This window comes from Thamnophis elegans, chromosome 1 (assembly GCF_009769535.1).
Source record: "Thamnophis elegans isolate rThaEle1 chromosome 1, rThaEle1.pri, whole genome shotgun sequence".
Taxonomy (NCBI): Eukaryota; Metazoa; Chordata; class Lepidosauria; order Squamata; family Colubridae; genus Thamnophis; species Thamnophis elegans.
This window is the reverse complement of record NC_045541.1, coordinates 74,996,239-75,021,457: the sequence shown is the minus strand read 5'-3', so window position 1 is coordinate 75,021,457 and position 25,219 is coordinate 74,996,239. Positions and strand designations below refer to the sequence as shown.

Here is a 25,219-nt window from a genome sequence, read left to right as displayed (position 1 = left end):
TACTGTAGCCAATTTTTTTTCTTATGGACATTGCAGCAGCACAGAACTTTGCCACTGCATACGTGGTAACCGGGTTAATATCCTGGAGGAGAAAACCTAGATAAAAATTGTCTGCCCTCCCTGGCAATCTCTCTAATAAGGGGAGAATATATGCAGACCTACAAGCTCTGTATAGCTCGCATGTACATGTGAATTATCTTCCACTTCTCCTTTACCACATATACAAACGTGTTCGGCTATAGGTGTTCTCTTATAGCTGTCCTGGAGGATTGCTGAAGGAAGAATGTTAAATCTGGCTCTGAAGAAAGCTATTCTTTGTTTTGGAGAGATCAAGTCATTCAGATATCTTGCCGATTCCCACACACCCTGTTTGATTCTATCCCTACTGTGGAAAGGGAACCTATTTAATTCTTGGTTGTAAATATTGGTTGTACTTTAGTAACATATTGAAAAGTACTTGTTTACAACAGCTTTCTCATCCCCATAATTTATAATTTCTGTTTAATAAAGAATATTTATAGTGAATTTCATTGTAATATTTTTTTGTGAATTGCTAATGCTTTAGAAAAGGGCTAATTCTTCTTCAGATATATAAAGGATTGCAGAGATTGTAAATGTTAACCTTTTTTGTATTATATTAGGATTTTTTTAAATATACTACTATCTACTATACTATTATATATTTGGTGAATTTATTGTTAGAATTTGTGATCTGAATGAAAAATATCTAGGTCCCCAATGTTGTTGAGTTAGGGATATATCTGGAAAAGAAGTGCTCCATTCAAGTTGGTTGATTCCAGCAGATTAAAATTCAAACTTGTGAGTCATATTCTGACAAAACAAAACTTGAACCTAGAAAACACTCTTGATCTCATCTCATTCCAACAGGGGTGGAATTGGGGATCCAACCATCCAATTTGCAGAAATGGGCCCAAGAAGATAATTTGTAATATTTATAGACACACAATTATTGATAAATGGATGCTAATTGTTCATTATTGGCACCTGTCACTGATCAAAATTAATTTGCAATAGTTGGAGCCATATATTTATCTTTCTAATGCTAAACATCAAGTCTTTTGACTAGAAGTACATTTTCCTTGAGAAGTCCTCCTATGTGATACAGAAACTTCAAAAGAATATAAACATCTAATTAACATCTTCAGCTTAATATATCTAATTGCTCCTTATTAAAATAAAACAATATATGTAAATAAATTATTAATTTGATGCATCTCCAACAATATAAATGCAGTGAGGTCATTGCTAAAATATTGCCTATATTTATTATTGCATGAATTATACGGCTTTTAGAATTTTATGCAGCCGAAAGTTCATGTTGAAAAAAAAAATCCTAATTTGTTCTTGTTTTCCAACTTTTTATTTTTAAAGAGGATTGGCAGCAACCAATTTCTGAAATCTCAGTGCCATGGCAAAAAATCAGTAAAAATGCTGATATCCTATGGGAAAGTTAAGCTATCTATGATGCCAAATTTGAAGCCTAGGCTTCATGTAGTGATCTCCAATTTGTCCTAGGTCACTTCCTGGGAAGCCAGGGAAATTTCACAAGGCAAATCATTGTAATGCTGAATTCTTTAATTTACTTTGCAAGTATATCAGTGCCATAAGGTCTATTCCATTTTTAAAAAATCTAAGAGTAATTTGATTAACTTTGTTTTTCAGCGTTCAGAATCATTGTGTACTCTTCTAACAATTTGATGCTTCTTTGATCTCCTTAGGACTGAGCAACAAACCATTCTAGCAGAGGCATCTGTTAATGGCCCTGTATGATATGTGATATTGACTGATGATAACTGAAGAATATGAACTGATTTCAAGGATATGATTCTTGAGAATTTCATCTAGAACCTATTGGAGCCAGTCACTGCTGCATTTAATTTCACAAGTGATCAGGACCAGCAACATTTATATTCTAGATTTTGAGACATTGTACAGAAATTCATAAGTGTAAAAATTGCACATTGAAGAATACCAAGAAATTTTTGCGTATGTTTATATTGTATTGTTCTAAATGATGGGTGATTGTGAAATAAGAACTTGCCACCCAAGTAACATTAGTAATGATACTATAGTTAAAAATGGCTGTAAGAATAGTTTTATATAAAAAAGTGAATACCCAAATCTAATGTATTTGAGGCATACTATTTGACAATTAGTGACCAAAGTATGTAGCAATTTTCATAATTTTTCACCCAAAACATTTTTAAGTATCTTTCTTTCATTTTGGCAAAGAAATTGTTCAAATGCAATGCCCTTTAAATGTTTGGTTGCTTTAGATTTAAAACAATGATTTAAAAAGAATTTTGGTGTTTGACATACTACAGCAAGCTTTCAAACTGGTAATTGTTTTCTGTATTGTTTAAACCAGATCAAAATGTAAGTCTTATCGGTAGAGATTTTAAGTATTTATTACTACAGCTTAGTTGACAGATTGATGTTACTGTAAAGCCATATGTTCTGTTAAGTCTTGTTTGCTTGAAACAATACCTTACAGGTGAAACACTATAATTTTGAAGTGCACATGGCTTGTTGTGTATTTTTACAAGACTCACTTTTTTTAACCCATTCACCAAGATGTACTTTTAATTTAGAGCATTACAAAATTACACATTTTGAAACAATCTTCATATTTAAAACACTGTAATCCTTTTGACAAATCAAATATAACAAATGCCCATGCTGCTCTTGTAATTAAAGTTTGTGTTTTAAAGATATAATGTCTTTAAATATCCAAATTGGGCACTTGAGCATGTTAATTGTTATATTTTCCCTGTTTTGATCCGTGTGAAGATTTCATTTGTAAGTTTTAAACCAGTTTTTTTCATAACTGGATTGTGTATATATATATAGTGATTATGGAAACTAATTGTAATTTATAATTTTCTATGTCATAAAATTCCAGCCGCCTTGTCAAACAGAAGCAATATAATGTATATTGCCACATTCTTTGGTGGAAGGGTTAAAGGACACCTCTTGCACGTTTAGGTGCAAAATCCACTTTTCTTTCTTTCAAAAGAAGTTAGTCATGTATTTTTACATCATATGTTTTCCTGACCAGTATTTAAAAGCCAAAAGGATACTCTAAACAATGGCCAATGATTTATTTTAGAAAGTGTCCCAAGCTATGTGCCTAATATTACATTGCATACAGAAATAAAAACAAATGTATACTGGTACTTTTATTTTCTCATTACTTCTACATATGTATATGGCCATCATTTTGATGTTAGAATATGCATAATTGTGTGACCTACACAAAGAGAATAAGAAATAATAAAATAAATTAAAGGGAGGAATAAAAAAAAATCAACTAAAAGGTAATTTATATCAACAGCATTCACTGTATTTATTTTCTATCATTAAACACTCTCATTCTCACCATGACATTTATTCATACATGCTGCTTGCTCTTCAGATTTGGTAAATTTTCAGCTCAACCTAGGGGACTCTACACACCCACATGGGCTTTTTAGTATAATATGAACATGATTTAACCATATTACAAGATGCTTTTCCTGTGGTTTCGGCGAGAGGGGCTACAACAGGTTTTGTTACAGCCTGATAGGTCCAAAGACTGAGAGATTTTTCTTAAGTATCCTCCTTTCCCTCTTGGCTCCCAGTTTCCCTCAGTCTTTGGTCCAAGCACTAGCTGTGGCTCCAGTGAGGTATTATATTAACTGTGATAAAGATTAGATTATTGGAAATTCTAAATTAATTCTAAACAACTTGCCATCAGAGAGATGTTCCAGTCTCATGAGAGAGCAGGGGGCTTTGCCTACGAGCTCTGCAGCAACCTGAGCTGTAGGCTCCTGAGCGCAGCAGAGGCCATTTTTCGCTAGTTTTTTAGCGTGACAGCTCAAACATGGCCTCTAGTGGTCAACTTTAAGAAGCGCTAGCCGATTCTGTTCGGATTTTAGTGCTGCTGTGGCCTCACCGTGGCTTGAAAGACCTGCCACAGTTCGCTTCGTCATGGACAGCGCGGCCCTCAGAACAGAAAGTCTACAGATAAATTGGGCGCAGGAGTGTCTCAGATTCAGTTCATCGTGAGGCTAATCCCTCAGAACCACTTCAAAGTTCGCCCGATTCTTCATCCATGAGGTGTAGAGGCCATTTTGGTGCGACCTCGTGGGCGGCGGCTTCCTGCTGCGTTCTCCAGCAGCAGGCTGAATCGAAAGTTAATTGAAGCCCACAGGAGACGAAGCCCGCCAGGCTTCACTAAGCAACTACAGCAAGCCAGAGATCAAAGCACCCACAGCCGTCCTCAGACACATGAGTGAGGCATGGCCTCCACAGTTTCAGATCTACAGGCCCAAGGAGATCTAGCGGAGGAGGGCCAGGGGAGGCTTAGACCCAGGGCAGCGGCCTACAGCCGACCAGTGCCCTTCCAGAGTTGCTGCTAGGGATGGATCCAGAAGACCAAAAGCCCTGGAAAAACAGGTGGCTAGGGCAGAAAAACATCAAACATCTGGTTTGCCTACTAGGGGCTTCAGTCCTTCCTCCCCCTCTGTCTCTCCTGCAAGGCCCCACAGCGGGGTGGCCTCCCCTTCTCCCCCCATCTCACCTAGAGCCTATAGGGAAAGGGTGGAGGACCCGGGGGAAGGGGGATCCCGGGATTACCTACTGGCAGCAGAACTTGCCCCCTGTGGGCCCCCATCATGAGGCCCTTCTGAGGAGGATTTTGAGGATTTAGACCAGTTACCAGATAGCATCAGGAGACTCATCTCCGCAGCTATTTCTAGGGATATTTCCTCAGGCCTAGCCCAGAGGGACAGTTCTTCCCAAGGGGTGCCTATACCACCAGCGGTTTCCAGGAGATCTCCCTCTTCTTCCAGAGGGCACGGTAATCCTAGGCCTCCTTCCCCCTCAGTGGTCAGTGAGGGTGCCATCTTGGGGGAGGTCACACACCCAGACTTGGGGTTTTCAGAGGATGAGGATTCCGCCCCTCCTGAGGTCCCAGCCTTTCCGGGGCTTTTTCCTCCCCCCGCCTTCGAGCCTATGTTACACAAGGCCAAAAAGACTACTCAGGCACGGGGGCTCCACCACTCTCCCAGCACAGGGATCCCAACTTGGCCATGTTTATAAATCCCAATACGGATAAAGTGGAAGTTCCATCCCCTTCTCTTTTCCTGGCAGTGGTACAGAATCAGTGGGCGAGGCCTTCTTCCTTGCGGAACCCTGGCGGCAATGATAAGCATTATTACAAAATGGAACAGGCCTTTTCCCAGGCGCTGCAAATTCCCATGGTAGATGCCCCGGTTGCCCTTTTGGCTAACACATCCACTGTAGTCTCGGGTGACATGGCTGACAAGTTAAAGCCAGAGGAGAAGCGTGCAGAGCTTACCCTTCGTAAGAACTTCAATGCTTCTGCCTGGGCCATTAAGGCGGCCGCGGCAGCGTCCTATTTCAACCGCACAATTTTCATGTGGCTTTGACAGCTACAGGACCACATCCCGATCCAAGATGAATGTCTTCACCAAGACTTCACTAAGATCATTTCAACTACCCAGTTCTCGGCGGACGCCACCCTGGACTCCATTAAATTTGCATCCAGAGCTCTATTCACCTCTGTGACTACAAGGAGACTCCTGTGGCTCCGTAATTGGCAAATGGACACCAAGTCCAAATGGAACCTGGCGGCAGCCCCCTTCTCCAGCCCTATCCTTTTTGGAGCTTCCCTGGATCCCATCCTTGTGGAGAACAAGGGTAAAAAGAAGGTCCTACCTTCTAATGCTAAGAAGCCAGACAATCATCCGTGTTCATACCGTAGGCCTTCACCTTTCAGGCCTCCTGACCAAGACTACTGCCAGCAGCGGTACGCCCCCTACAAGTATGATAGACAGAGTCAGCAACCGTTCTACCAAGATAGGAATAGGTTCCAGGGTCAACTCAAATGGCCCTTTCGTGGAGGGGGCGGCCGTCCCTTCCGCAGGGGGAAATGACTGCAACCTGAGTCTATGCATAAGCAGCCGCCTGGCATCCTTCGTGGACCAGTGGGATCAGATAACATCAGACGCCTGGGTCAGGTCGACGGTCAGGGAGGGCCTCCGTCTGGAGTTCCTTGCCCCTCCCCCAATGCTCTTAAGGACTTTCCCCCCCTCCAGGGACCCAGAAAGGCACCGCCTAATGCTCCTGGCAATCCAGCATCTGCTGGACATTCAGGCGGTCGAGCCAGTCCCTCCGGAGGAGTGTGGGCAAGGCGTGTACTCAAACCTCTTTGTTGTCCCGAAGAGATCCAGAGGATGGAAGCGATTCTGGACTTGAAGCGTCTAAATTCATTCCTGGTCTACCGGCGCTTGAAGATGTCCTCTCTCAAATCCATATTACTGGGGATCAGACGGGGAGACTTTATGGCGTCAATAGATTTAGCAGAATCATACACATTCCGATTTGGCAACCCACCACAAATTCCTCCGTTTTTCCCATGGTGGTCATCATTATCACTACAGGGCACTTCCATTTGGCCTGGCCTCTGCTCCCCGCACATTCATGAAAGTCCTGGCAGCAATGGCGGCTCACCTGCACTCCCGGCCGGTGAGACTCCACTGTTACTTCAACGACGTGCTTGTCTAGCCCAATCCCGATTGCAGACGAATCTGGATCTGCAGATCACCATCCAGACGCTACAGTCCCTGGGGTTTTCCATGAACTTCCCAAGAGCCACCTCTCCCCATTAACAAAAATCCTACACTTAGGCACAGTGATAGACTCGAGAACAGGGCTAGTTTGTCTCTCACCAGAACGTCTGACAAGTCTGCAAAGCTTGGCATGGCACATTCGCACAAGTCGGTCAGCTTCCATCCTGACCTTGGCGCAATTACTGGGCAAGATGGTGTTATGCATAGGGATCGTCCCTTGGGCTCACCTGCACTCCAGAACACTTCAGTGGACGCTCATTCCATTCCAGCAACAGTGGATGAGAAACTCCCCGCGTTCCATTTGTCCACCACTGGACCTCCGCTGGTCCCTGAAGTGGTGGTTGTCCCCGTCATTGAACCATGGGGCCAAATTCTGGGAACTGGACTGCATCTCCATCACGATGGACGCCAGTGTCTTCGGCTGGGGAGCGATGATGGGGACCAATTTGGCGCAGGGACAATGGTCAAAGTCTGACCTGTGCCACAACATCAATTGGCTGGAGCTGAAGGCGGCCCGCCTAGCCCTTCTTCACTTTCGAGACTTGATAACCAATCAGCATGTCCTCCTTCTGATGGACAATGTAGCAGCCAAAGTTCACATAAATCGTCAAGGGGGGACCCATTCCAAATGCCTGTGGCAAGAAGCTCGATCTATCGGCAGAAAACTTCGCGTCCATTCTATCAGAATACATCCGAGGCATAGCCAATCACCAAGCTGACTAGTTGAGCCGGATGACAGTGGATCACAGCGAGTGGCAGCTGACTTCAGAGATATTTCACAGGATCTGCCTCCGCTTTGGCGATTCACTGGTGGACTTGTTCGCCAGCCCGAGCAACACTCAACTTCCCTGATTCTTTTCCCGCTTTCCTGGATGCAATGCAGAGGGCACGGACGCTCTTTAGAGCCTATGGCCCCCTGGCCTTCATTATGCCTTTCCTCCCCTTCCTCTCATCCAGGGAACCCTGAGGAAAATAGTGTTGGAGAGGGCCCATATCATCCTGGTGGCCCCGTTTCGGCTGAGGCGACCTTGGTTCGCGGACCTTGTCCAACTATCCATATCTCCACCCTGGAGGATTCCCCAGGAGGACGTTGCCCTGTGTCAGGGGGTCCTGATTGACCCAGAGCCCCAGTGGCTCCAGCTGACCACCTGGCACTTGAGTGGCGCCTTCTGGGGGATGCTAGCCTGTCTGCCAAGGTTATCTCCACTATCGAGGCAGTCAGGCGTCCTTCTACCACTCAAATTTATAATTTGACGTGGTTGGCATTTGTGTCCTGGTGTAGGAGGTTCCAAATATCCCCGGCTTCTGCCTGGGTCCCCCAGGTCCTCAAATTCCTACAACACGGTCTAGACCGCGGCTTCTCCTACAACACCTTATGGTGCCAGATGGCTGCCCTATATTCAGTCTTAGCAGGGGAGGGTCATTGGTCATTAACCCAATCACCATTAGTGAAGTGTTTCCTCAAGGGTGCGGCAAACCTGTGCCCTCCCCTGGTAAAAAGGTTCCTCACGTGGGATCTCTCCCTGGTTCTTAGAGCCCTTATAGTGCCCCCTTCGAGCCTTTGAGGACCGTACACCTTACGTTCCTGACCCTGAAGATGATTTTCCTTGTTGCCGTCATCTCGGCTAGAAGCATTTCCATGTTGGGCGCTTTGTTGCCTAAGGAGGATTTGTGCCAATTCCACCAAGACAGGGTTATCCTGAGACTAGATCCGACCTTCCTGCCAAAGGTCAACTCCCTATTTCATAGGTCGCAGGAGGTCATCCTTCCTAACTTCTGCCCCTCTCCTTTCTATGAGAGGGAGGTCTGCTGGCACCGCCTAGATGTCCGCTGCGCATTTATCTCAGGCATACATCTCCTATCAGGCGGTCAGAGGCCATGTTCCTGTCCTTCCAACCTAGGTCGCTAAGGGCTAGGGTGTCTTCCGCCACCATAGGCAGGTGGATGTGGCAGGCCATTATGGAGGCCTATCAGGCAGTTCACAGGTTCCGCCACAGGGCATCACCACCCACTCCACCAGGAGCGTGGCTGCCTGGGCTACCAGGGCTCCGCTGGAGGATATTTGTAGGGCAGCAACCTGGGCCTCTCCCTTCCCCTTTATTTGACACTATCGCCTTGATTGCTTCGCTTTGGCGGATGCGGCCTTCGGGTACTCCAGCAGGTGGTGACCCCCACTCCCCCGGAGCCAATGACCCGCACTGAAACTTAGCTTAGGTATGTCCCTGTTGTAGCCCCTCCCATCGAAACCACAGGAAAAAGAACGTTGGTCCTTATCTGAACATTTCTTTTCTGCGGTAGAAGCGGGAGGGGCTACTTTCCCACCCTTGGCTTGATCAGATGGGGTCGGGGTGGTTGGTATTGTTTTTTTCTCGATATATGTGGTGTTACTTCCTTACATAATGCTGTTAGCTTTTCCATTCGACCTCGTGAAACTGGAAGCCGAGACAGTAAGGAGGATACTTAAGAAAAATCCCTCAGTCTCTGGACCAATCAGGCTGTAACAAACCCTGTTGTAGCCCCCTCCCACCTCTACCACAGAAAAGAAACCTTCAGGTAAGGACCAATGTTCTTTTTCCAAGTTTCTCATCCATAGCCCACAAAGTCCTGATGCCTCCAGTTGCAAATAGAAATTAGATCCCATCATTAGTTGTTTGGAATCATTCAAGGTCTGATGCCTTAAATTCACATACTATATCACACATGCACAGGGTACGTATAATTTGCCTACTAAATGTAGCATACCTTTATCTTACATTTAATGTAATCCACCCAAAGAGTTGCTTTGAAGCAAGCGGTGGCAAACAAATGTAAGAACAGAATAACAGAGTTGGAAGTCCAACCCTCTGCATAAGCAGGCGATCCTATACGATTTTGGACAAATGCCTGTTCAATCTCTTCTTCAAAACCTCCAATAATGGAGCACCCACAACTTCTGAAGGCAACCCATTCCAGTGGTTAATAGTTCTCACTGTCTGGAAATTTCTCCTTAGCTCTAGGTTGATTCGCTCCATCAGTTTCCATCCATTGCTTTTGTTCTGCCTCCTGGTGTTTTGGAGAATAAGTTGATTTCCTCTTCTTTGTGGCATTTTAAATAATAAAATATATTATTAATAAATAATACCATTGCAAGTTATCAGAAATCCAGATATTAACTGAAGTTAAATAGTCTTAAAATAGATGCCCAGTATATATTTACATATTTCAGAATGCTTTGTGTATAGCATGAAATGTCTACAAATTAATTAACTTGGCTATGGTTACCAACCACTTGGATTGTTTCCAAGTGATTATTAGTGAATTTCTATACCTTTATTTCTGCAAATGATCAAAAAGTTTGGGGAATGTTTCAGAGTTAGAGTTTTGGATGACTCTTCTATCATTTCTTTGTCCCAAAGACTGCAGAAGAGTCTGAACCTATTCTCCATAAAATAGAAAAAAGGAGGGTGGAATGTAAATTCAGAGAGGGGGATATGAACATTACAGGATATTACTGGCTATCTTACCTGGCAGTCACTATGAGTGTTAAGGATAAAACCAAATAGTTGAATAAGATATTTCACCAAGATTACAGGCTTGTGGAATAAATCCTGAGCTGCGCAGTGTGCAACCCTAACTGGTTATCTTGTAAGCAAGCCCAATAGTTGTTGTTGCCCATTTTGAGAAATACTGCATAAAAACAAGATAGCCTTAAGCAGGCCCTGGTACTAAATAAATATTAGGATATTTATAGATGATAAGAAAAGGTATATGTAATTAGTCTTGAATCATAAAAATGATGTTACTAAAATGACATGCTTGGAAAACCGAAAGATGAAATGGGTCCATGTCACTTGTTTCAGTGGTATTAGGAGGAATAATGAAAATCAGCCACCCTAAAGACTAAAAAGTGCTGTCCTCTAGTTGTAAAATAACTTTCCCTCATTGAGAAAGACATTATAAAGCGTAACCATCATTTGTTAACTCTGACAAAAGGAATTGTGTTAGATATACAGGTGAAACTCAAGAAATTAGTATCATGCAAAAGTTCATTTATTTCAGTAATGCAACTTAAAAGGTGAAACTAATATATGAGATACTCATTACATGCAAAGGAAGATAGTTCAAGCTGTGATTTGTCATAATTGTGATGATTATGGCTTACAGCTCTTGAAAACCCCAAATCCACTATCTCATAAAATTAGAATATTACATGCTATCAATAAAACAAGGATTGTACATAGAACAATATCGGACCTCTGAAAAAATATAAACATGCATATGTACTCAGTACTTGGTTTGGGCCTCTTTTGCAGCAATTACTGCCTCAATGCGGCATGGCATGGAAGCTATCAGCCTGTGGCACTGCTGAGGTGTTATGGAAAACCAGGATGCTTCAATAGCGGCCTTCAGCTCTTCTGCATTGTTCAGTCTCATATCTCTCTCTTGGTAATGCCCCATAGATTCTCTATGGGGTTCAGATCAGGCGAGTTTGCTGCCAACCAAGCCCAGTAATCCCACGGTCATTGAACCAGGTTTTGGTGCTTTTGGCAGTGTGGGCAGGTGCCAAGTCCTGCTGGAAAATGAAGTCAGCATCCCCATAAAGCTCGTCTGCAGAAGGAAGCATGAAGTGCTCCAAAATCTCTTGGTAGACTGCTACGTTGACCCTGGACTTAATGAAGCACAGTGGACCAACACCAGCTCCCCTAATCAACACAGACGTTGGAAACTTCACACTGGACTTCAAGCATTTTGCAGCGTGTGCCTCTCCCATCTTCCTCCATACTCTGGGTCCTTGGTTTCCAAATGAGATGCAAAAATTGCTCTCATCAGAAAAAGGACTTTGGATCACTGAGCAACGGACCAGGTCTGTTTTTCTTTAGCCTAGGTAAGATACTTCTGACGTCGTTTGTTGTTCAGGAGCGGCTTGACAAGAGGAAAATGACATTTGAAGCCCATGTCCAGGATCTGACTGTGTGTGGTGGCTCTTGATGCACTGACTGCAGCCTCAGTCCACTCCTTGTGAAAGTCCCCAACACTTTTGAATGGCCTTTTCCTGAAAATCCTCTCCAGGCTGCAGTCATCCCTGCTGCTTGTGCACCTTTTTCTTCCACATTTTTCCCTTCCACATAACTTTCTATTAGTGTGCTTTGATACAGCACTTTGGGAACATCCAACTTCTTTTGCAATTACCTTTTGAGGCTTTCCCTCCTTCTGGAGGGTGTCAATGATGGTTTTCTGCACAACTGTCAGGTCAGCAGTCTTTCCCATGATTGTGATTCCTACTGAACCAGACTGAAAGACCATTTAAAGGCTCAGGAACCCTTTGCAGGTGTTATGGCTTAATTAGCTAATTAGAGTGGGACACTGAGCCTAGAATATTGCATTTTTTCACAATATTCTAATTTTCTGAGATTGTGGATTTGGGGTTTTCATGAGTTGTAAGCCATAATCATCACAATTAGGACAAATCACGGCTTGAACTATCTTGCTTTTCATGTAATGAGTCTATCTCATATATTTCTTCCACAGTCATTACTTATAGTTCATATTAGATTATACACTTTAAATCAAAAATCTTTGTATATCTTACTATCAATTCTCATTGACTACAATTATTTGAACATGTTTTTACCTCAAATCATTCATACTTAAAGACACAACCACATAATGGCATTCATTAGCTATTTCAAAAAATCCTCCAATAACATTACACTTTTATGACATCTTCTAAGTAAAAGTCAATTAATAGTTTCTAAACTTTCCCCCACCTTTCCCCCCCAACTCACTGTTTAGAATTTGTATCCAAGTTACTTTTGCCAATACCATAGCATGTATATATTATTAAACAATGTCCATTGATATTTCCTTGTTGTTATTATAATTGGCTAAAAATCATTTACTATTTATGTACCATCTCCTCTCGTCAGACTCCCCACCAAAAAAATCCCTTACACTTTTATGACAAGATCTAAATAAAAATTTGTTAATAAAATTTATAGGTCTTTTTCCCAGATCACAATTTGCAATTAATATCCAAATTTCTTTTACTAGTTTGCCAGTACATGTATATATATATGATTAAGCTGTATCCATTATCATTTCATTATTGTTATTATAGTTAATTATTTGTTAACAAATAAACATTTAATAACAATCTAAAACAATCTAAGACTTACTAAATTCCTACTTATTGATCACCAAAATCAACTAATTTTTTATTATCAACTTTCATTGTCAACCTATATCTTTCCAATAACAAAACAGTCTTATCTTTCTTGCCAATTGTGATGTCAGTCTTCTTTTTATGTCCTTTATAAGGTTTTTATAGACTTCTCTCCGCACTTTGTTGCTTGAAGGAACTCTCAGGTAATCTCGTTACCCTCCAGCTGTTATTAAAATTAGCTTGTCTTTGTCAATCGTGCTTCTGAAAAAACTTCTCTTAAGTCCATCATCATTACCATTTTTTTTCCTTCTGTATCTTGGAATCTGGGGTAGAGCTCCAATTCGTCGAATTCCCTTTTTCATATTCCCTTCTTTTCACTTTCTCCATTAATTTGCTCTATTAATAAATTCATCTATTGTCTTTATCTTCTATGTCTTCATTCTCCCCTTTAATTTTGGGGGCTCCGACTCCTTCATCTTTTGCTGTGAGGAAGACTAGTCTTTCCAACTTCTTCTCAATTCTCCCATATCCTTCCAATAGATTTTGAATTCCAGCCAAGATATTTTGGAATTTTAAGGTTTCCTCATCTGAATATTGATCCATGTTTCCAAAAAAGAAGGAAAGAAAGAAAAAAACTAATAGCCACTGCCACTCTAGTCTTCCAGGCCTCTTTTATTTTTTTATTTTATGCTCTTCAAAGGAGAAGGGTTCTGTTTTTTTCCCCTTTCTCTCACCTGCCAAAATAGTTCTCAAAGACATCTGTGAAAACAATTCATGTCCTTGGCTCTTTATCAGTTTCTGTAAACAAGTTGCAAACCTTCAGCTACAAAGTCAGTGAAATCAAAGAAGAAAAGAGAAGAGATACATTGTTTCAAAAACTCCAGCCTCTGACCTCTGAGTGGCAGTGTTGCTACTTTTCACTTTCGAATATTTATCTCTGGCTTATAGGAAACAAAGTTCTTTAAATTTCTTTTAGTGAAATTTAATAACAAGTAATGGAAAGAATTGTTAAAATAAAAAGGAAGGTTTTAATCCAGAAGTCAAAAAATAAAGCAACAAAAAGCAGAAGAAAAAAATCAAACCATTCACTTTAAGAGGAGAAATGAGAAACATTGTGAGCACTTCAATCCACAAAGTATAGTTACAAAGAACAAAAAGCTTTCCAAAGCAATCCAATATAAGTTAATTTTGCCACTTAATTCTTTTGCTTAAGGATCTAATTTGGCTTTAAAGAAAAATTTCTTTGGGCAGTCTTTTGCAAAATATAAAAAATACCTCACCAGATGGACTCACTTTCTCTTTTCACTTCCTTCCTTCCGGAGTCGTCCTGACTTCATCAGCCTGGGGGCTGCCTGTTTACCATCGGCTTGAAGCACTTCCCTTGGGTCAATCAGAGACTTTGCGTTATCCCTGAGACCAGTAAGTCTTCGTCTTCTGGTGCCAGCTACAAGGTATTGCCCCTTTTGCAGGCCTCCATCCCTAATGTTCTTGTTTCTTCAGTTAGGACTTGACAAGGGACTATCCCCAAACACGCTCTGGTGGCAGGTGGCGGTGTTGTCCTCAGTTTTGTCCATCGCTACATCTAAACCGCTCTCCAACCAGCCTCTTATTCACTGGTTTCTCCGGGTGCTACCAAACTCATGCCCCCTACTGTGCATAGATTTCCTTCCTGGGACATTACCAAAGTCCTGGATGTTTTAACAGGGTCCCCATTCAAGCCTCTGCACTCTCCCTCTTTGTACCATCTCACGATAAAGGTTGTTTTTCTTGTCGCAGTCACTACAGCCAGAAGGGTCTCCGAACTAGCAGCCCTGTCAATTAGACAGGATTTATGCATCTTCCATATAGACAGGGTGGTTCTCTGCATGGATCCGACCTTTATATCTAAGGTGAACTCGGTCTTTCATAGAGCGCAGGAATTGGTACTTCCTGACTTTTGTCCCAACCCGTCACATTGGCTGGAACATAAGTGGCACTATCTTGATATGCGAAGGGCTCTCCGAGTGCATATAAAATGAACTGCAGAGTTCCGTCATTCGGAAGCTCTTTTTGTCCGCTTACAACCTGGAGGTAAGAAGGGGTCCAAGGCTTCTTCCACAGACATTGGACGTTGGGTTCGTTCAGCAATTTCTAGAGCATACTTGGCTCTCTCTCTTCCTGTTCCACACCAAATCATGGCACACTCTACACACAGCGCTGCCACCTCAGCTGCTTTTGGAGCTGAGGTGGCCCAGGCCCCATTGGAAGAAATATGTAGGGCGGTCACGTGGACTACTCCTTTTCCGTTTATTCACCACTACAGGCTGGACAGATATGCTTCAGCAGATGCTGCCTTTGGACGGCAAATATTAAAGCAGGTGGTGGCCGCCCAAGAATTCTGAGTCTTCACTCTGGGCCTGCCCGTGGGACAGAATTGTCTTTGGTATGTCCCATGTCTGGATGATGTCTCCACTTACTGGGAAAATGGGTGTTGGTTACTTATCTGATATGCCCCTTCTCAGGACAGTGGAGACATCATCCAGCCCCACCCTGTGAGTTTTGGAATGTTTTGTTTGGAATGTTTATTAACATTTATAGGCCGCCCTTTTCCCTGAGGGGACTCAGGGCGGCTCACATAAAATCAGGAAGGGGAAATACAAACAATGACGTAGACACATATGAGTAAAAATAATAAGCAACATTCATTCATCATTCGGACTTTATTTATTTTTTCCATTGACAAGGAGAGATCACACATTTTATCTTGAGATTCTGACACAGCAGTCTACCATTAATCCTTCGTCTAAGCTGGGAGGAGCTAGCACAGATGGCGTGACTTATCAATTTGGTAGACCCAGTCCCATTTGGATACTGGCTGGAATAACCCATGTCTGGATGATTTCTCCAACGTCCTGAGAAGGGGCGTATCAGGTAAGTAACCAACGCCCATTCACAAAGACCACTGACTGTTCCTTTAATATCCACTATGTGTATTTGAGGTCATGAAAGCTTTACAATTGGTGATTATGGTGATGAAAGGTTCAAGCAGTTAGAGCTCTCTTTTCCAAGATAGATACCTTACTATGGATTTAAAGTATGTTTCCAATTTAACCAGATGAGTTCTTGATCACCATTTTCACCTTGTCTTTTTTCATCTTCAAAACATATATCATTCTGTCAGATAAAACGTTATGTTATATTAAATGTTAGAAGGTTATTTGCTGCAAAAATTACTATTTAAAATAGCCAGAATATATTTCAATATGCAAAAACAATATAAATGGAAATTATTTTACCAATAAATGAGAATATTTGTAGCTTGGGGTTGAAATAAGGGATCCTTGATGCTCTCTGAATTTGGCTCTTGCAGACATTTCATTTTCTTGCAGATTTTCCATTACTAGGTAACATCATCAGTGCTAGTAAAGAAATTGTTTCATATTGATAAAAATATTTCAAACATCACAGAAGCATAAAATCAGTTCAAAAATTTATTACAGAAATTATAACAACTGAAATAACATCAAATATTTCTACAGTCCTAAAACAATTTCAGTGGTCCTTTGGCATTGTTTTATTAGCTGCTTCATCTATATAACATTTTATAAAAGATTAAAATGTGGAAACTTTTCATAGAAAGCAAATAAAAAAACAATTTTACTGAGAATTTGACAGCACTCCTTAGTATTTGGTTTCTATGTAAGATCTTGCTTCTTTGCTCTGTGAGGCTGGAACATATTTGCTGTTCATTAAGCCTTTTTTAAGTTGCTGGATGGAGCAACTTAGACTGTAGAAGTGTTTTCCTGTATAAGAAAAAAAAACATCTTGACTGCATTTTTGTGTCATAAAATGTAATTCATTAAAATATAATTATATAATATTTATTTTGAAATTAACCATTTAGTAACAGCCTCAAGACTTAAATAAATCTATAAGTTGCTTTCCTAAGACGCATAAGAATAAAACAAAATATTGCATTTTGTAATATAATACTGAAAATAGTAATAATTGGACAGTGAATAAATAATAAAGAGAAATGATATATTTCTCCTTGTTCTGTGCAAGTGATGAAGACTGGCCACTACTGGAATATACAATAGTACTGAAAGCCCAGAAGCAATGTAGAGGGAAAGAGATGGGCCAAAAACAGAGAAGAAAAGCAGAATTTTACTACACTAAAATAGTTTTTTAAAAAGGTTTGGTGCCAGAAACTTTGGAAGTTTACAAATGAGAAAAATTGTCTATCAGAGACAATGGACACATCAAAAAACAGATTTGATAATGAAATTTTTAGGGTGGATTATAGGAAGATGAAGAAAGAGTAAAGAAAGAGTTCAGAGAAGATTGTGTCAAATTTAACATTGAAGGAAGCATGGAACTGAACTGACATTAAGATTATTAGAGCTGATGTGATGTGGAAAAATGTATTAGAGTTTCTAGCTTACATTATAGTAGATGAGAAAACAAATACTCTAAAACAACATTAGCAAGTCCTATTTTTTCTTCAGGGGTGTATCTAAAAGAATGTTAACAGTTATCAACGGGGTAAGTCAGCTGAGTTTAGGATGAGAGGAAATCTAGTTTATTGGAAGAATGCACAAAATGTGTGAAAATGAAAAGTATTAATCAAAGGTGGTAATTGCAGAGTACAGAGAAGGCATCCGTTAACAGGTATTACATCTGCCTTGTCTGTGGCAGCACATGCCCTTTGGAGCACCGTAGTATCCGAGATCAGTTTGGCCCTGAACATTCTGCGCTTTCAGAAAGCTCTTAAGACCTCCTATTTTCCTGGGCAAGGGAATCAGCAACCCAAGATGCGTAGGTTGATTGGCTATTGTTGGTTGCCGTTTTATGCTAATGTGTTTTTGGGGGGTTTGTTTGTTTTAGTTAATAGAATAGTTTGTAATGAAGTTTTAAATTGTATTACCACCCAGAGTCCCTCTTGAAAGATGGGTAAATAGAAACTAAATAGAAGTGAATGACTGAATGATTATGGAGAGGGAATGAAAGAGACATAGAAAATTCCACAGCAGAAAGGCCAGATAAAAACATTCTTTATAAAGAATAGATCAAACATGTCCAAGGAAGCAAGGGGAAGAATTTGTCCAGTACTGGGGGCCTCATTCTGGCTTTAAGAGCTGCACTCTTTGTCATGTGCACAGTTAACATATTTATAAAACAAGGTATTTTTGAAGTGTTTTCTGCACTGAACCAGAAACTGTATTTGAAACAGACTGAACTACAGCAAAGTGAAATAATTTGCAGCAATAAAAATTTATATAAAAAAGCTATAAAAAAAGAAGTTGCCACTTGAAATCTAGTTTTCATTTACCTTCCCTAAAGAAAGCCTAGTGACAAAGAAGTTATTTACCATGTTTGCAATTGATGTGTAATTTATTGGCTACATAGTTCTGAAGAGTTAACAACATTTAATTTTAAATCCTACCAGAATTTTCTTTAGATCACCTGAAAATATAATTATACAAAATAGTTATATATGTTTGAATTATAAGTCAAAGTTTCCAAGTACTTTTCTTCAGACAAGATAATTTAAAAAGGTGGAAGTAAGCAATGGGAGGAACGGTGATGAAATGTGAATTTTTTTAGAGGATAGATAGTCCCAGATGGTTGGATTATTTATTATTTATTTATTCATATATATATATATATATATATATATATATATATAAATAAATGCAATAAGCATACTTACTACATTGTCTATTAATGTGCCTTGGCTGCTATTATCTGAAGCAAAAATGTGTTCCAAGGTTCCTATATATTGAATGGAAGACAAAAACATTTGAAAGCCAACTTAATTTATTTTAAAACTTCCAATAAATAAGCAGATTTATAAAATATTGAAATACAAAATTTCTCAATATTTATTCTTTTTGGTTATCTCTGAACATTTCCAAAATAATTTTTAAAAACTAAACAGAGATTTATATATGCTGTCCCTTTAACTCTTACTTTTATGTTTCCTAAACTACAAAAATACATATTGTTGTACTGATCTTTGTTTTTCTTTGTTTTTTGATAGCTTAATATTGCATTAATTAAATTTGTCACAGAAAGCCAATTTTGTGTAGTGATTAAGACACCACGCTAGAAACTGAGAGTGTGAGTTCTACGCCCACTTTAGACATGAAGCTAATTGAGTGACCCTGGACCAGTCAATCTCTCTCAGCCCTAGGAAGAAGGCAAGGACAAACCACTTCCAAAAATCTTGTTCAGGAAGTTACTAGGCATCCAGATTGATTCAAAAGTGCCACCAAAAAAAGAAAAAAAGCCATGTGTTTGGAAGCCAAAATACAATTCAGATAACTATAAAATAAGCTAACTTTAAGTATAAATAGCTAGTTTTTGATATATTTGCAATTCGTTTAACAATTTCTTGAAATTGCAGGTGACATTATTTCATCTATTTAAAAAATATTTTTAAAATGATTACCATACTTCCCATCAATCGCAGCTGAAAATGTGTGCCTTAGAAATAATTAATAAAGATTTAAAACATTTTCTTTATTAAAATAATATTTTTCCTAAGAATCTTAGTTAAGGCTACAATTAAATGTACATTTGCCTGAGAATAAATTCTAATAACTACAATAACTTAAACACAGGTATTAATTCTTATAATCTAAGCATATACTACTGTATTTTTTGGCGTATCAGATGCACCAGAGTATAAGATGCACCAAAGTTTTGAAGAGGCAAATTTTAAAAAAAGGAGGTAGGTAGATAGAGGAATAGAGAGGGAGAGAAAGAAAGAGAAATACAGTAGGTAGGTAGAGAGAGTAGTTAGTTAATTAGGTAGCTATACTACCTATAAGGAGAGAGAGAAATACAGTAGGTAGGTAGGGGGAGAGAGTGTGTAGGTAGGTAGGTAGGTAGGTAGGTAGGTAGAGGGATAGAGAGATAGAAATAGAAACAGATAGAGATAGAAATACAGTAGATAGGGAGGGAGAGAGAGATTAGGTAGGTAGATAGAGGGGGAGAGAGAGAGAGAGAGAGAGAGAGAGAGAGAGAGAGAGAGAGAGAGAGAAATACAGTATACGTAGGAGAGAGAGAGAGTAGGTAGGTAGGTAGGTAGATGTTTCCATGTGTATTTATCCATGTGCTGGAAAAGGAAATTGCTGACAAACCTTAAGACTTTGTTTCTGCTGGCATAGCACTTGATCAATGTAATTCTCAGTTAAAGAGCTTTCCAAAAGGAAAAAAAAAGTTTTTGCACTCTACAAACCTCCAAAAAATGCCCTCATTTTTTTCAAAGAAAAGGCATGAATAGCCTTGGAGGGGCTTGCAGAGTGTTTCTGGTGGGATGGGGTGGGAGGCAAAAAAGAATAAAAAATGAACCATTTTTCATGAAAACGGGCCTGTTTTTTGTCAAAGGAATTGCATGCATAACCTTATTGAGACTTATAGAGTGCTGCTGGGGGCTGGGGGGGGGGCAGCCCATTTTTTACTTATTTCTGCCCTCCCCAGCCCCAAGGAGCTCTCTGAAAGCCTTCATAAGGCTATGCATGGCCATTTTGGTGAAGGGGGTGTGGGGCTTTGGGAGGCCAAAAATGCTGTATTCGATGTATAAGACACACCCAGATTTTCAGCCTCTTTTTTGAGGAAAAAAGGTGCATCTTATACTCCGAAAAATACGGTCTGTCCATAAAAGAATTTTTGCCATAATTTTGCTATGAATAAACTTATAATTTCAGTCTCAGGAGACAAATAGTGGTAAATATATCCTATTTTTCGGAGTATGACGCACCTTTTTTCCTCAAAAAAGGGCATGAAAATCTGGGTGTGTCTTATACACTGAATACAGCAATTCTTTTTCCCCGAAAACCCATCCCTTGGCAAAAAAGGCCGAGAATAGCCATTAGGAGGCTTCCAGAGTGCTCCTGTGGACTGGGGAGGGCAAAAATGAGTGAAAAACAGACTGGTATTTGCTCGTTTTGCCCCCCACCCCACCCCAGAAGCATTCTATAAGCATCCTAAAGGCTATGCATGCCCCTTTTTTGACAAAAAGTGGGCCTGTTTTTGTGAAAAACGGGCCATTTTTGGGAGGTCTACAGAGTGCAAAAACTTTTTTTTTTATTTGCCTCTTCAAAATCTTGGTGCATTTTATACTCCGAAAAATAGGGTAATACCTTGCTACATTCATTCTTTCTCAGCGGGAAATAATCCAGAACTCTGAATCACTTTTTAAATTATGTGAGATGATTAGACTTTTCAGTTCTTCAATAATGAAAGCAAATACAGAGGTTGATTTTTAATAAATCATAACAGAGATTACATCAAGCTGTACTTGAATTATAAATACATAATTGATTAATTATGTGCCATCGAGTCAGAGTCAGCTCTTAGTGACCGATTTAGGTAAGATTTTTTTCTAATCCAATGTGATCCCTTCAGGTCTTCCAGTGGTGCACCCATCACTGCAGTAATTGAGTCCATGCACTTTGCTAATAGTTGTCTTTTTTAAAATCTTTCCTCCCACAGTATGAAAGGACCCAGCTCTCCTGGGAGGTTTTTAATGCTGGGAAAGGTATAAGGTAATAGAAAAGGACTATAATTTCAATTAAATTCTCTGATATCAAGGATTTCAAGTTCCTCCTCACCAAATCTTTTTCTCGAGTGATACTGGCATATACTACTAGTTGTTCCTGTGCTCTTCCGCTGTCCTTTTTCTTCAGATCGTATAATTAATAATTTTGTTGCAGCTGAAGTACCTTGTACCTGGAAGAATATCTTAATAAGTTATTGTGGAAATCACAATTCCTACACAATCAATGCAGTGAGCTCTACTTATAATGATTGTTGGGCTGATTTGGCTCTTTGGATTTGACTGTACATTTTGAAAATAAATATTTAATCCTAACTGTCATCATATTGATAATACTGTTCTTTCAATTCACTGGCCAGGTGCTGAAATTTAAAAATGAAGACCAAATATCATAAATATTGTATTCATTCTTTAATTTTATTTTCCCTTGCTTTACAGGATATTTGCTCCCCGATTCGGCTTACTGATTGTTATAAATTACATAATTATTGGCTAATTATAAAAGTATTTCTTACCTGATGGCAGGTTTTGGGTAAAACGAATGGTGCCAAATAATGCTCCCCAGACTGACAATCCTGCACAGTTCCATGTACAAGAATTACCTCATCCATAGCTTCATCATAAATATCACATTTAGTGTGATTTGGTACATCCACGACATATGTATTAGAAAACTGCATACACATTCTGTATGACCAATCCTGTACATCAAAGACATATAAATTAGATGAACATTTATAAAAAAACTAGCTTGGCTATAATTCAAGATTTTTATGCAGGACAAAGTAGAATTTCTCTTAAATCAAGCTTAATTTTTGATAACTACATATCCATGTTCAAAATGTTTATTGTACTCAAAAGTATTTTGAAAGGTTGTGTTGCCTTGTTCTGCTCATTAGTGTATACTTTGGATGAACCATCAAAACATCAGTAAATATTGTTATATATTTAGGTATTAGATTTATAGGCTGCCTATCTCATATACATTTACTTAAATTATTTCCTAGACTTGTACCCTAAATCATACTTGACTATAAGCAGAGTTTTCTAGTTAAGACCCCTTAGATATTCTAGTACTCAAACTTTAGACATTTTAACAAAAATATCTAAGTTCTCCCCAGTTGGTGGAGACAGCAGCCAGAATGGGTTGTCTCTGTCCAGTGACCAATCGGACTGAGTCTACAGCTGTGACATCAGTGGTACCACTGGTGACTCCTCCCAGCTTTAGACTCAGTCCGATCAGGACTGGATACATACATTAGTTCTCCTCCAAATTAGTTAGCCAATTAGGTCGTTTTTTCCAAATTTAAGTCTAAAATTGCTAATTCAAGTGTTTAAAGTACTTCTACTCCTCATCCTTCATTGTGAACTGCAAACTGCCTTCCGTTCAACTCTGACTTCATCGTGGGTGCCACGAGGTAACTCAAGAGCACCCTGTGACTTCTACTCATCGGGCAAGCCTGCGGGCGGCAACCCAACAGCCTCTGCCTATTGCGAGGCTACCTCCTGCGTAAATTCGTTGCTGCAGCCCCTCAACTTCAACCACGGCTGCAGAAAAGCCTCCAGTGGCAATTTCTTCTTCTTTTGGAGCTCCAGCGGCGATTTCAGTTTGTGCCAAAGCTCTGGTGGCTATTTTGAAGCCTCGTGACCATTTATTTTGGCGCCAAAATATCAGCCTCCCACCTCTGCAGAGCACAGAGAAAGGTTCCTGTGGGGTGAGTCCCTGAACCACCAATTACCATAGTGACCAAAGCCAGGCGAGCCCAGACATCTCTTCCGATAGTCCAATGGCAGGCCCTTCTGGGGTAACATCCACTAGGAAAAGGAGCCACCAGCCCCAGAGCCTTGTACAAAGGGCAGACCTCCCAAATTTCCAAGGCTGCCCAAAAGGCAGAGGACAGTCACCAGTGCCAGCTGGACAAGAAGTTTGCAAAAGCACAGCGCTTGGCTGCCAAGCTCCAGGCTCAAATCTCTGCAGAGCTCCCTGCCAGCCCTCATCCATTTCTGCTGGGCCCATTGCCCCTGGAAAGCCCAAGGCCCACTGATCTGTCCTCAGATAGTGAGGAAGATAGTGAGGAAGAATCCACACCAGCCTATTCTGGTCCTATTGAACCATCCACTGCACCTTCGGCTCCACAGCCTTCTCCTGAGGTACAGCCTTCATTTTTATTGTCCTAGGGCCCTTTGCCATCAGTTGGGCTGGATATGGCCTCCATTATATCTGAGGCCATCAAGAAGGGGACTGTAGCTGGCCTCCAACAATAGCAATAAGCTACTGCTTCCCCGGCCCCTCTTCCTGCCCTCACCTAGACCATCTCACACCAGCAAAAGCCCTTCTACTCAATCAATCCCTTCTCATTCTGATCAGGCCTCAGAGGGTATGGAAGAGGAACAAGCAGTTAGGGATTCTGACCTGTCTGAAGATGAGGATTTAACGTCTGACCAACCTACCTTCGTACCTACGATTATTCAAACCAGCTCTCTTTAAATCCCATCTTCTTAAGGCCAAGCAAATTGCCAAGGTTGGATTAAAACCCCCTCAAGTGTCAGACTCAGGAACTGGGGAACCAGTGGATCCCCTCTTTCTGGAACACACCATGGAAAAGGTGGTCATCCCTTCTACAAAATTATTTTGGGATTTGGTCCAAAGACAATGGGGCTCCCCAGGTTCAGGTCCCCTTCCAAATTCACTGGACAAGAGGCTGTACAATGTGGGACCAGAGCTGACTAAGCTCCTGGAAACCCCATCTGTAGACCCATCTGTGGCAGTCCTGTCCTCCCCTCTCGGACTACCTCTCCCTCCACACGTGACAGCACATTCAACACACAGTGCGGCTACCTCGGCAGCGTGGTCTACCCAAGCTTCCATCAAGGAAATCTGCAAGGCGGCTACGTGGTCTTCACCATCTCTATTTGTAAACCATTATAGACTAGACAGATACGTATCAGCAGATGCCACTTTTGGCAGGAGGGTACTCTAATAAGTCAGGTCTGGACAATCAAACTCAGGCCAGTCATCTACCCACCCTTAACATTATGGACAAGCTTTGGTATGTCCCATTCTGGCTGCTGTCTCCACCAACTGGGGAGAATGGGCGTTGGTTCTTATCTCATACACCCGTTCTCCAGACAGTGGAGACAGCAGCCACCTCCATTCCTTAGCGGACTTCTTTGTGGGACTCTTTTTACTGATTTGGACTTAGAAATAACTCAGGGCTTTCTGGAGGAGAGCGTGAGTATGTTATTGATTCTTGCGATTAACACCATGCGTCAGTCTACAGATCTACTTCGTTAAAGCTGGTACCAGTGGTACCAGTGATGTACCAGTGATGTCACAGCTGTAGACTCAGTCCGATTGGTCAACCCATTATCGCTGCTGTCTCCACCATCCAGAGAATGGGCGTGTCAGGTAAGAACCAATGCCCATTTTGCACAATAATATTAATCAACAAAGGTAACACATATGTAAAGTCATATATATTTAGTATATATTAACTGTAACCACAATTTAAATGTATATCAGTTCCATTCTGTACTCAAAGACATATATTTGTTCAGTAGGATTAAGACATGAGGAGACATCCCAATATATAAATCTAAATGTTATGACTCCATTTAAATTCATACGTCATTTAAATCATGTTATTCTTTATAGTTCTTTAGTATTCTATATGTCAATTTCATAACCATATATAATTCAGACTTTTGTTTCAATCTTCCAAGTTCCTTTTCTTACATTTAGCAGTATGATTATAACAATTTGAAATTTCTCTTCCCCCTTCTCTTCTTTTCTAAAAGGAAAATCTGCTTGTATCTCACTTTTATCAATCTAGATGTATGTTTTTTCCTGCTTTCTAATCTTCCACTAGAACAAGA

General features: G+C 40.5%; 2 protein-coding genes across 8 annotated transcripts in view; one reads left to right on the top strand and one right to left on the bottom strand.

The window, feature by feature from the left end:
• Nucleotides 1–3,197, top strand: part of PPP6R3 (protein phosphatase 6 regulatory subunit 3) — a 60,717-nt gene extending 57,520 nt beyond the window's left edge. For all 7 annotated transcript variants that reach the window (XM_032220969.1, XM_032220988.1, XM_032220978.1 and 4 more), the window contains one exon: nucleotides 1,740–3,197. In XM_032220969.1, coding sequence (XP_032076860.1) covers nucleotides 1,740–1,791 — 52 coding nt within the window. In that variant the 3' untranslated portion in view covers nucleotides 1,792–3,197. The remainder of the gene's footprint in view (nucleotides 1–1,739) is intronic.
• Nucleotides 3,198–21,354: 18,157 nt separating this feature from the next.
• The window catches only part of LOC116505435 (sodium/hydrogen exchanger 10-like), a 104,101-nt gene continuing 100,236 nt past the window's right edge, over nucleotides 21,355–25,219 (bottom strand). Inside the window, exons 26-27 of the mRNA XM_032212670.1 lie at nucleotides 21,859–22,044; nucleotides 21,355–21,516 (exon numbers count right to left, since the gene is read on the bottom strand). Coding sequence (XP_032068561.1) covers nucleotides 21,355–21,516; nucleotides 21,859–22,044 — 348 coding nt within the window. The remainder of the gene's footprint in view (nucleotides 21,517–21,858; nucleotides 22,045–25,219) is intronic.